The sequence below is a fragment of the Phyllostomus discolor genome, chromosome 11 (assembly GCF_004126475.2).
Source record: "Phyllostomus discolor isolate MPI-MPIP mPhyDis1 chromosome 11, mPhyDis1.pri.v3, whole genome shotgun sequence".
Taxonomy (NCBI): Eukaryota; Metazoa; Chordata; class Mammalia; order Chiroptera; family Phyllostomidae; genus Phyllostomus; species Phyllostomus discolor.
Genome location: NC_040913.2, coordinates 4065626 through 4078227, shown reverse-complemented (window position 1 = coordinate 4078227; position 12602 = coordinate 4065626). Strand labels below are relative to the sequence as shown.

General features: G+C 51.1%; 1 protein-coding gene and 1 long non-coding RNA gene across 3 annotated transcripts in view; one reads left to right on the top strand and one right to left on the bottom strand.

The window, feature by feature from the left end:
* Positions 1–10008, bottom strand: part of HTR2A (5-hydroxytryptamine receptor 2A) — a 42867-nt gene extending 32859 nt beyond the window's left edge. Inside the window, exons 1-2 of one of the 2 annotated variants that reach the window (XM_028526815.2) lie at positions 8339–10008; positions 5238–5438 (exon numbers count right to left, since the gene is read on the bottom strand). In XM_028526815.2, coding sequence (XP_028382616.1) covers positions 5238–5438; positions 8339–8747 — 610 coding nt within the window. In that variant the 5' untranslated portion in view covers positions 8748–10008. The remainder of the gene's footprint in view (positions 1–5237; positions 5439–8338) is intronic. The other variant, XM_036011205.1, reaches the window with a different exon arrangement.
* LOC118497293 lies at positions 5331–5966 on the top strand. Its single transcript, XR_004899816.1, has 2 exons — positions 5331–5391; positions 5765–5966. It is a non-coding gene; the product is annotated as an uncharacterized LOC118497293 (long non-coding RNA).
* Positions 10009–12602: the final 2594 nt, after the last annotated feature.

The window sequence follows — 12602 nt, the reverse complement described above, 5'->3', positions numbered from 1 at the left end:
GCCCCCTCCTGAGCTCCAGCCAGGCAGAAGGACAGAGAACGGGGGAAGGCAACTTCGCTGCGCCCAGGAGAAAAAACGTGGGGCTAGAGAAACTGAGGGGAAGGGCCGTTAGACTCATTCTTCCCCAGGCTCCTTCTGCAGCCTGGAAGGTTAGGGGCTCACCCACAACGAGGTCCCCAAGCAGTGTGTAGGGACAGGCTGCCTGAGGGCTCTCTGGCACCTACCCTTAGGCGGACTCCGGGCAGCAAGCGAGGGGGGCAGAAGCCCGCCAGGCCCCCGTGGAGAGGGTCCCGGGCGGGCTCCGCAGATGCTCTGCCTCAGGCGGTGGGGCTGGCCGCACGCTGCCCAGAGAGGCCGGCAGAACACCATCTGCTTCCCGGCCGACTTTATGCAGCCGATGTACTTCGTATTTTTCTGAGCATTTTTTCCCCAGAAGCTATGGTATGATAGAAAAATTAAACATACGTATTTAATGATTATGCCTCTCGGACCTAAAATGTGCATGTAACTTTTAAAACCCTGAGTGTTAAGATTTTTAGTAGTTATGTTTGTTGACATATATTCACTTCATTCCATATACAATCTGAGGCTGCTCACACACTCCAAAAAAAAAAAAGATAGAAAAAGAAAAACAGGACCCAAAAAAGTACATAGGTGTGCCAGCCAAAAGGTCGAGAGGTTTGATATATAAAGTTACACGCAATTGCAATAAGAAAAGCAATTATTTTTTTTTCTGATAGAGGTTGGGTTTCTAAAACTCATGTGAGAAGCAAATGAAAATGGTCCAAAAAAAGGTCTGAAAGAGAAGAAAATGAGGGCCCGGAGGATCTCAGAGGTAACCCTATAGAAAGCTGTAATTCTATACTCTGGATGGAAAGCGGGCTCCAGGGGCCTGGACAGATGGGTCATTAGAAGAGAAAAAGTCCAGAAACAAATGTAAATACAGGGTGCGGAAAACGTTGTTCATGTGGAAAGTAACACAATCATTAACAAATGGTAACACCAACATAAACTCACGTACTCACAGCTGTGAACCTACGTTTGCCCCCCCTCCCCCGCCAATATGTGGGAACTCCGAGCGTGGGAGAGAGGGTGGTGGATCAGGCCAGTGGGGAAACCATGGGACTGGTATAAGCAGCTGGATGGGAAAAACAGAGTGAAATCACAGATCCGATTCTAGGTGGTTTAAAGACGAAACTGTCAAACAAAACCATCAAGGTCAGGGAAGGGAAGGTGGCAGAGCCCCTTCGTAACTGTGTAGGGGGAAGGCAGTTTTAGTCATGACTTGACATTCAGAAGCGGTAAGGGAGATGGACATTCATAAACAAAAGGGATATAAAAATAAAACTCCCTGTGGAGAATGCCACCATAAGGCACCCGGAGAACCCACGGAAGTGTCACAACACAGCCAAAGCACGAATCCCCCGCATGCATGTTAGAAAACACCGAGAACCTTACAGAGAAAAGCTCGAATAATGTTGCACACGTACAACACTTGTGACAACACAAACGCGGTATCGATTCACTTAATCATCAAAACGGCCTCGTCATACTGGTGCTGTGACTCTCAGCGTTTGTTCCGTGGGGACCTGAGGGACAGAGCTCCGGTCACTTGCTCCCGGTCACCGGGTGTGCAAGTGGCAGGACGAGTCACCTCACCCCAGGATCCCTGCTGACACACACCAAGCTCGACAGCAAAAACCATGGGCAACAAACAGTCTTGGAAATCAAAATAGGACTTTGCTCATACCCGTGAAAAGATACTCAAAGTCTTAAATACCAAAAAACTACAATTGAGAACTATGGTGAGACACGTCATCTCTACCGTCCCTCAGAGCTTCTTAAGAAACCTGCCCCATCTGCGTGGGAAGGTGGGTTTCTGACCTTCCTGAAGGCCGGGGGGGGGGGGTGGCGACCCAGGGACCTAGGCTTGGAGCTTAGAACTGGGGCACTGTCGTCACCGTTTGGAAAGGTACAGGCCCCACATCAAGGTGACACGGCTGGCCTTTTCTCTACAAAAGGAATAATGCATGAAGTATGTGGTCATGCTTGGCCTTGATGGGGAAAAAAAATTGTTTTCTCTTGAGATCCATTATATTTCAAAATTCCTCCATGAACTACAAATATATCTCTGAAATGAAATAAGTGCAATGAAATTTAAATTGGTATCTCTGCGTGCCTGTCAAAATATGACAATGGGAAAATAATCATTTCCTTTTTTTAAAAAAAATCTGATTTATGCCTTTACCTGCTGCAGACAGCTGAGGACTAAGTAGCACCCTTTTTCTTTCCTCCGGTGGCATCAGCAAGGCCAGCAGGCCGAGGAAGGGTGTGCTCGCTGGGTACCGTGCAATGAAGTCACAGTTACCCCTGGTCATGAAGAGCAGTTTGTGCAGGAAAAAATGGAGTGCACAGAGAACCCCGGGCTCATTCTTGATCTAATGCGTTGGTCTTCTCTCTCATCCCTCCTTTACTCCGAGACGCTCACGAATAGAAAATGCAACTGCAACCCTGGCTGGTATAGCTCAGGGGATTGAGCTCAGGCTGCAAACCAAAGCATCGCAGGTTCGGTTCCCAGTCAGGGCACATGCCTGAGTTGCAGGCCACGGCCCCCAGCAACCGCACATTGATGTTTCTCTCTCTCTATCTCCCTCCCTTCCCTCTCTAAAATAAATAAATAAAATCTTAAAAAAAAAAAGAAAATGCAACTGCCTTGTAATTAAACTAATTTTCCTCAGCATTAGATGGAAGCCTTGGGAAAAGGCAAGTGACTGCACTAGTAGTGGTGCACCGTGGGCAAGCAGCAGCACCCCTTAGAGATAACTTGAGTTAGGAAGCTGAGTGATGGAGGAGGGCGTGACCCAAATGCAGTCGTTACACCCTCACAGACTCTGAAGGTCAGCCACCTCCTCCAGGAAGCCTTCCCACCCACCTGCCAGTGGAACTGATTTTTCCACACCACTTTCCCATCGTCGTCTTGTTTGTGACAAAACTATACAGAAGCACGTAAGGGAAAACATCACACCCCTGCCATTCTTTCAAAGTTCTCCTTCTTGACAAGTGTGAAGTCTCCCAACAGTTTCTCAGTGCTAATACATAGCTATCTCCACGTATTACTGCTATTATTGTTGTATCAGAATGGGCTCAGATCATGCACACCACCCCAAAACTTGATTTTTGCACTGAACGTTATTCATGGACATTCATCCATGAATATCAAATAACCCCAACTCCATATTTTTAAATGCTGCAAAATATTCCATAATTTAGATAAAAACAACCGTAACATAATGACATCCAACCATAACCCAACCTTTCCACTCGTTCCAAAATTGCTACTCCCCCAAATTGCTGTATTAAAGGTTTTTATGTGTACTTTTGTTATTTGTAGAAAAGGTTCTCTTGAGGGAATGGCAGGTCAGATTTTAACAACTTCTGCTACACTGTCCAAGAACAAACAATTCACATTGCACGAACTGGTTACAATAGCACATATGACCCTGTGCCCCAAACCACACCGCCTGTTTTCACTCATTTTAATTCTGCCAATCAGATGGCTAGGAGTGGTATTGCGTTATTGTCTTCAGTTACATTTCCATGACTGTTAAAGAGGCTACACATTTTTTTCATGAGCTTTAATACCCACTTCAAATTATGTGTGTCTGTGAATTGCCTATTCATATGGTTTATTTCTCTATTGAATTGTCTTTTCATTTTTTTATCAAAATGTACGTTAAGGAGATCAATCCTTGTCCTTTTTTCATATACACTGAAATATATATTTTTTATTTTGCTTATAATGGAGTTTAGCCATAGGCACTTACAATTCCTCAGGTGGCCAGCTTTATCTACACGTGTCTTTCTGGTTTCTGCATTTCCCACTCTCTTGCTCCTAGTACAATGGGTCCAAGACTGCACGGGCCCAGGACCCACAAACAATCTGGGGAGCAAGAAGTGCTCCCTAAGTAAGGAGGGGCTCCGGCAGTGAGGACAGGGCCGGGCACTGTGGGTTCGGCCCCACTGCTCCTGCTTGCTGGCTGTGAAACCGGTCTCTACCGCACGCCCCTCGTCTATCCCACGAGGGTCGCGAGATCTTTCGTCTTTGCCTCCTTCAGACTCGAGCGTGCAGTTTGACATGGAAGACAGCTGAGACTTCTCCAAATTTTGAAAACCACGCAAATGTAACTTGCGAGTATTCGCATCACAATCAAACGAACACTTTGCTGTGTTGAGGTGAGTCTTGCACGTCCTGATGCCCACGGCCTCACCTGCAGAACGGAGCTACCTACTGTTCGGGTTACAGCATAAGCCGCAGGGTGAAAACAAGAACCAAAACCAAAGATCGTGCACTGTTTGCTTGTTATAAATTTACACTCTCGTGACGAAGCTGTGGGTGCACGCGTGCCTGCCATCAAGTCCTGCGGTCTCTCACGTTAATAGATCCCGACACCCAGGCGGCCATGAGCAGGTGCAGCATTTCTGCCTGCACAGCTCTGTGACTTTAAAACAAATCCCGGGGACGCTCTGGCTACAGAGGAAGCCTGTTGAGGTGACAAGTGCAATGACTCAGCTGCCCAGAGCTTCCGTGACCTGGGCCTTCCTGACTGCAAGGTGTGGGTGGAAGGTCAGTACCGGCTACAGGTGACTGCGTGTCACCAGCCCCAGGGAAGCAGGTTGAAACCCTGTGGTTTCGAGGTGTCCTAAAAGAAGGAAGGGGTGCAGAGGCGCTGGGTGGGCTGACATGCCTGCCCCCCCCAGTACACTCTCCCACCAGCTCCCTCTGAGTTACAGCACCTGGCACCTTTCCTAGTCCCCAGAAGTCTCGAATTCTCCAGTATGGAGCTCCGTAGTCTCGTACTGACCTCCAGTCCAGGGGTTATAAGCGTTGAGGCCTCTGGGAAACCCGAGACTTAGAGCAGTGACTTTGAAATTTGTGGGATGGGGAAAAAGTTTTAGAAGGTGCCCAGTCACAGCTTTTTTTTTTCTGACTTTGACTCTACTGGCATACACATTCTTCCTTGCACAAAGCAACACTAATTTAGGTTGTCAGCCGGTGACGTGAATGGATGTTTTGCTCCTAAAGCCAATCTGATAGTGACGATGTTGCAACATACCTTGCAACAAACAAAACGATAGATTCGGGGCGTTCGGTCTCGGCGCAACAAAAAAGAGCACGTCTCCTCGGAAGGCGTGAACCGTCATTGCAAACGGGACTCTGCAGCGTTGTTCCCACTTACCTACGGATATGGTCCAAACAGCGATGATCTTCAGGAATGCCTTCGTCCTGGAATTGAAGCGGCTGTGGTGGATGGGGTTCTGGATGGCCACGTAGCGGTCCAGCGAGATGGCGCAGAGGTGCATGATGGAGGCCGTGGAGAAGAGCACGTCCAGGTAAATCCACACCGCGCAGAGCTTGCTGGGCAGCGGCCACCGGTAACCTGGGGGGCGGAAGCTCAGGGTCAGCATCAGCAAGCAGCAGGTAGCTGCCCTGGGCCCTGCGTTCTCCCCAGTAGCAACAGTCTCGTCCTGGGGAAGGCACGGAGTGGGGGAGGCAGGGCAGCAAAGGGCAACAGAAGCTATTTTCAATGTTTCAGAAGAGCCAGGTGGTGAACTGCAATAAGATTGCCCTGGCTGGTGACCCCAGGCCTGAGAATTCCTTCTGGCTGGGGCTGTTTCAGTGTGTTAAACAGGTTCCTCTTACCATCTCCTTCCCTGTCTTCTGCCTAACAGAATATCTCTCTTATATATTTTTTAAATTACTTAGGTCACAAGTTATGATCTATTTTCAGCTCCTCCACTGAAATCCTCACCGTGTACTGTCCTGACTTCTTCACATACTTTGGGTGTCTCGAGGGTCGGCCCAACCCTTAGTTACCATCGTAACTGCTCCGTCCTGCCCCGGGATGGCAGTTAGTGGTCTCTCAATAAATGCTATTGGCGTGAGGGAATAAATGACTGAAAATCCAGAATGAGAGTCTTCTTTACTTGTGAACATGAACGATGATCGCCTAACAATGCTTTGGGGGTTAAACTCAAACCTGGGGCTTGTGGGTGGGGGGCGGGGGTGGGGCCGGGGATGGGGATGAAGACGATGGTGAATTAGAACTTGGCCTTTGTTCGGGTCCTGCACTGTTTGGGGGTGGCGGGCCTCCAGCTTCGGTGGGCGTTGTTTCAGGGGGGCCGCTGCCGACCTCCGAGGCTCTGACTCTGTCAGTCTGCAGTGGGGCAGGGTCCCCAGGCCGCTGCTCTTGCTACTCCAGGGACCCACCTGGGCAACCACTGTTCAGGGTGCTGGTTCTCATTCCCGGCCTCGCAGGATAATCGGCCGGAGAGCTTTAGAGAGATCCCGATGCCCAGAAGGGTGGGTGTGGGTGGGTCCCGGACACTAGATCACTAAATGTTTCTAGCTCTGTGGGTGGTTGGACTGGGGGGACCTCTGCCCCCGCCCCGGGGTCACGTGCTGTATTAGGGAGCTAGCCCGTGTTTTATGGGCAGAAGTGGAGGGTCCTGTTTCTCTCTCTCTCTCTCTCTCTCTGAGTGTGCGTGTTTGAGGGGGATCCAATGGTCCTATAAACCTAATTAACATTGGAAACAGTATAAGCAATGGTGTCAGACCTGTGTGCACGTGAGAAGCGAAGTTATAAAGACCCCCTTTTCTTTCCCACAGCCCAGCGCCACAAAGCGGAACAAACTCTCCATTTTTCAAACACACTCCCTCTACCCAAAGGCCACCACGGGTCACCGGGAAAGTAAAGGTTACGCGATAACGAGCCTAACTTGGTGCCCTTCACAATGATCATCTGCAAAGGCCTGGAGCTAAAACGACAGCCTTTCCTTGGCAGCGCCCCGGGGGGAAGCCCTGCTCGGCTGAACGGAACTGATGCTGGCCCTGCGAGGCGTTTTCCCTGCGCCGAGGCAGCCACAGGCCTCTGTCCCGGCTGGCGCAGCCGAGATAAGGAGGGGGCGTTTCCTCGCCCCGGGAGGACGCGCCCGCGGAGCTCGCGGCGGGAACCCGCTGCACGCCGAGCGGCAGCCGCCAGGGGCGCCCTTCTCGCCGGAGCCGGAGCCTCCGGGGCAGGTCCCAGCCTCCGAACCCAGCTGGCTGGTGCCTGCGCCCCACCCCCACGCCCCCCACCACCTGCCGCTCGGGGTCTTCCCCCCAACTCCCTGGGCGCTTTGGTTCCCGGACAGACCCTGTGGAGAGTCATCAGTCCGATTCCTGGAATCGGCCTCGGCGAGGGGTGCGGTTGTAGGCAGGCAGGACCTCTCCAGAATGTCTGGGAAATGACAGGCGGGCTGGACGGAACAGTCTGGTCGTGACATTGGAGTGGTCCGGCGGGCTGGTGTTGCAATGAGCCTTATCCAGCCCGTGCAAACCCGCGCCTGCTCTCCCTCGCTCCCCTCCCTCCTCTCCACGCCGGGGGGCTGGACTGATGTGTTTTTTAGCCCCTGGGACTTGGCCAGAAAATCCCCTCCCGAAGACAGCACTCAACAGCAGTCTCTATATTCATTCTCTCTCTGTTTGTCTGTCTGTCTGTCTCTCTCAAAGGAGAAGTCTGGCCGAATTACTCATAATTTGGAAAGAATACCTCATTCTGCCCCCAGCCGCAGCCGCCCCAGCGCTGGCTGACTTGCTCAGAGCTCTGACTCTTTCCAACTCTGCTGAGGAGAAAGCAAGATTAACCTCTTCCCGTTTGTTTCCCACCCCCCTCCAGCCAGACCCGCGGAGTTTATGCATATGCATTTTTAAAGAGTTTGAGGGCATCATTCAAAGGCACCGGTCCAAATGAGCTTCCCTGGGCCCGGAACAACGAAACCGGGAGTAATTCATTTATTCTAATGGAGGCTGCATATTTTAACATTAAACCCACTGCATCACGATGTTCTCTCTGCAAATGTTCCAAGGTAATTGGGAAGGTTTTCTCACTCCATTAGAAGTCCTGAAAACTGTGACAAAGATTGAACTGCTCTGTCCTAAAGGCCGGGATATTCTGGAATAGAAAGGAGTGGAAAATCAAGTGGATTTAGGATGACAGATAAGTTATCTGCTTTAGGAGTGTGTGAGGGCATTTATAATCATCATTTCTACCTAACATGCACAGGTTTCCAAGCCAAAACTCTCCAGTGATCACAGATCATAGGTTGCCTTTTTTAAAAGAAATATATGAAACCCCATTTTGAGAGTGAAGTTTAAGTAACTAGCATATCACGGTACCCTTGTTTATTAACAAAGCCTCGTGTTTATTTTGTCCCTGAGCCCTGGCTCATCCTCTGCTAATGACATGCACATGCTGTCCACTACTCGTGTGGGCACGGCTGGGAGGCTACGGCCACTCACCATACAGGATGGTTAGCATGGACACAGGCATGACAAGGAAACCCAGCAGCATGTCAGCTATGGCAAGGGACATCAGGAAGTAGTTGGTGGCGTTCTGCAGCTTTTTCTCTAGGGACACAGCCATGATGACGAGTATGTTGCCCGCGATGGTGAGGACGATCACCACGGCCGTCAGCAGGGCGGACCAGTTTTTCTCCTGCAGCTGGAGGAGCAGGCAGGGCGGCGAGAGGCAGCCCTGGCAGGAGAGGTTGGTGCGGTTTCCCGAGTCCACCGTCCAGTTAAAGGCATCCGAGGCGTTCGCGTCCCCGGAGTGACAGCTGTCACGGTGGAGCCCCGTGCCGTCATTCGGTTGCAGGAAGGGGTTCGTGCTCGAGCTCAGAGAAGTGTTTTCTTCACAGAGAAAATCCATGGCTCAGCTGGAACTTGAGGCAGGCGAAGTGTAGAAAAACTAAGGAGGCATAGGCTACGCTCACCATCCATTTCCACGTCCCCACGCTCGGTCACCCTGAGGCCGGGGGACCTGCGGGGCTCCGTGGGCTGGCTCTTTTCCTCCCATGGTTGCCATAGAGTTAAAGGACCGCAGTGACAATTTGGGTGTCCTTCCTTCACAATTTCAGTAGAGTCCTCTGTTTCGTTTCATTGCTTTCTCCAAAGCAAGGTCAAAAAGAAAAAAAAAAAGCAGAATGAACTTTTAGCATAGAGGTTGCCGAGTTTTGAGCGTTCGGGGGGAGAAAAATGTGTTCCTGGCCAAAAAAGAAAAGTTTGTAACTACCAGGAATCTCCTTCATCTCTATGTCATTCTGTTGGTTACGCGGCTCCCACTAGGTTAGCCACAGCAGGATTAAAATAGCATGCAATCCAAACCAGCGGGGCAGCATGCCTTCTACATTAAGAAAGTCAATTAAAAATACATCCAGCGTTAATCCCATAGTAATTGAATGTACTTTGGGTTATAGTTCTGTCTGAGGCTAAATCGCCACAGCTGCTGTCAGGAATTTCAGCTCGTATTATGTTGCTTAGTTAATGAAAGGCAAAAAAAAAAAAAAAAAAAAAAAAAGAGTCTTAAGCCAAGATTAACAACTTTCCACACTAGAAATTCTCCTTGTGAAATGATTACATTTCAACCCAGCACGACTGCAAGCCAGCAAGAAAATTACACAGCAGTAACACAGAGCGTGAGACTCCGGGAACTTACGGTGGTGTTCAGGCTCCGCACCTCCGGCACACGCCGCCGCGGCTCCGTGAGTTGCCCCATCTCTCCTGGCAGTTAAGCTGGTGGCATCCGGTCCCTTCTCCTTGAGCCTCCACCCTCATAACGCGATAGCAATTTGATTTCTGTTTTGCCGATTTCAAAAACTGCATGTAAGGGTCGAGCCAGCTGCAGCACGGCGAGGTGCCCAGGTCCCCATCGGCTTCCTCTGCCCTCCCTCCCCCCGCCGCCCTGCGTGCTCCGCAGGGTTACCCCTCCCCGGCGGCTGGCCTCAGGGAGGCACGCGTTGACGCATCATTCATTCAGAAGCGGCTCTCGGAGCCACAAAGGAAACCGCACAGCCGAGTGGAAGGGCTGCCGGCTCCCAGGCACGCGTGGTTTCCACGGGGATGAACCAGGCGGCTCTCTCTCAGGCTGTCTCGTCCGCGGCGTCAGACCTCCCGCTGACTGTGTCATAAACTGCAAGGTAGCGACAGCCAGGAGGGCGGACCGCACAGGCGCTTTTTTTTTTTTTTCCCTCTTTTCACATGTTAACGCTGGGAAGTTTTCCTTTGTTTTTTGAAAGGAGAGAAACTGGAGAAACCGCCTTTTGTTCCGGTTGCTAAGGTAGGTGAGCGGCACCGGGGTACGGATTGGTGTGCAGGGTGGAGAGGGAACTCCAAACAAGGCTAGAGCGCGTCTTCTCCCGGGGAGGGGTCCCTGCAAGCCGGGTGCTTCCCCCAAACGCCCGCAGCACCCGAGCCTGAGAGTGGAATTACCCACGTTGGCGACTTCAGCACTCAGTGGCCAGGCAGCTTTGGATCGAGAACTCTGAAACTGTTGGTACTATTTTAATTTATTATTAAATACCTACACCATTCAGCTAGCTTCCTTTCCTCAGCAGAAGCTCAAACTGGAAAGAGAAAAACTTGTGTGCTCAGAGATAACACCAAGGCAGCCCGCTTTTCTTGCAAGAAAGCCCTAGCCCAGGTTTCTAAGGGAAGGCAGGTGTGTGTGTGCAGGGATGCACACACACACACACACACTTATTTTTGCATATGAGAAAATGGATTTTTTTTCCTGAAAAGTTGGGGTTTTCTAGATTTCTCTCCACTCCCATCTTCTCTTCTTACTCTGCATTCTCCCTAGACAAAATCAGCCACTCTTATGACTTCAACTTGTTTGGGGCAAATCAGTACCTCCTTGGCAGATTATTTTCCTCAGCCCCAGACCTAAACATCCTGCTGTCCCCGGGGCCTCCCACCAATAACTCGGGACACCTCGGCCTCAGCGCTGTCCACCCCTCGCCCGTTCCTCTGCTCACCCTGGGCGTGTCTTTCCACCCAGGCTCCTGGGTCACCATCTCTTCCGACAGGGGGCTGTTGTCCACGTCTCCACCTTCATCCTCGGTGCCGGAGCTTCGGCTGCAGTGCCGCCTCTGGATGCTCCTTTCTCAGATGCCCTCTCTAGCCCACGGCTCACCCTCCGTCGGTGAAAGGCTTCATGATGTGTCTGTCTCCTGGGCTGCAACGTGCATGTGCCCCTTACCACCTCTCCCCGCTTCTTGGGGAAGGCGGCTGGGGGCACAGGCTTGGTGTGGGGTCCCAGGTCTGTAAACGCTCCAGCAAGTGGAACCCTGGACTGTCTGGTTGCCTCCTAGGAGGTCGAGTATTCTGACCGGTCTAAGGAGACAACGATAGTGCCTCCCTCCAAAGACAGCAGTGAGGCTCAGGTGAGGTCATGTGTGCAAAGGCTTAGCCCATCTCTGGCTTCTGCGACACTTTGAAGGCACGTTAGCCATTTTTTTATCCTCATTAGATAACAAATGCCACACCCATCAGCTCGTGCCTGCATCCCCGCAGTCTCTCCCTGGTGGGGCTCGCGCCTCACCTCCGCCCGCCCCGCCCTGTGCCCACATGTCAGGCCTGGACGCCTGTTCTTGTCCCGCAAACAACTGACATGCAGGTGAACTTGCGGGTTTCTGGTGGTTTTTAAACATCCCTCCTCACATTCCCCTGTGTCCGCGATGCGTTCCCCTCCCCTTCCCCCAACTCCTTTCCTGTCCGGCCGACTTCTACTGCGGTTTCAAGACTCAGGTCCGGTTACGTCTCCCGTGAATCCCATTGCTGCCCCTTACCACCTGGCGACCTTGATTAAGCTACGTAATCTCTCTCTGCTTTAATTGTCTCATTGGGAAATAGGAAATAATACCCGCCTCAGGACTGACTTGAGAGTTGCGTCAATTTACATATGTGCCTGGCACATTTTAAGTCCCCAAAGATTAGTCGCCATTATTATTGGTATCCAGCTTATTGTTCCTGAGCTTTCTGTAGCTCTCCCTCCGCAGGTGGGCAAGCCCTACAGTGTCCTTGGCTGCCTCCACTGGGGCACCACTCACGTGGCACGTGAGCCCCAGAACGGCAGAAGCTGTGTTTATCGTGTTCGTGGCTGGCACGTCGTTGGTGCTTTGTCGTGTTGGTTGAGTGAATGCGTGGCTGGTTTATAATCACCTGTGCACCCCCTTGTCTTTATTAGACTGTGATTAGACGGTGCGCTTCTTGTTCACCTCGGTACCCTCGGCCCCAAGCATGGCATCGCCTACGGAGTCCTCAAGGGGTGTGTTTTCAAGGGATAAATGCAGCGATCGTTAGCAGGCGTTAAAAAGCAGCACCAGTGACAAATCTCAAATCGAGAACTCCTTTTTCCTTACTTTGTCCAGCGGGATACTCATTTAATTGTGTTACAATAAGCAAGGGGGTATGTGATTTAAAAAATTCCGGGGTTGGGAAGTGCCTCTGGAGCTTTTTGGTGGTAAGTTCTCGTACGGGTTGCCGAGTTATAGTTCTCCTTGGAGACATCTGATGGATGCAGGCCATCAGCCCCCGTGAAGAACAGTGAGGTTTCTAGTCCTGGCGAGTCGATGCGTCCCTCTGTAATATGGTTTATGCTGTGAAATAACGTTGTTAACACCCATCTGTGTATTTGCAGTTGTTATGGCAGTTTTAGGAATACTCGTTCTGGACACAGCAACGTGGGTAAACTCGAGGCTCCCGGCTTGCCTATGAGGAGCATGAG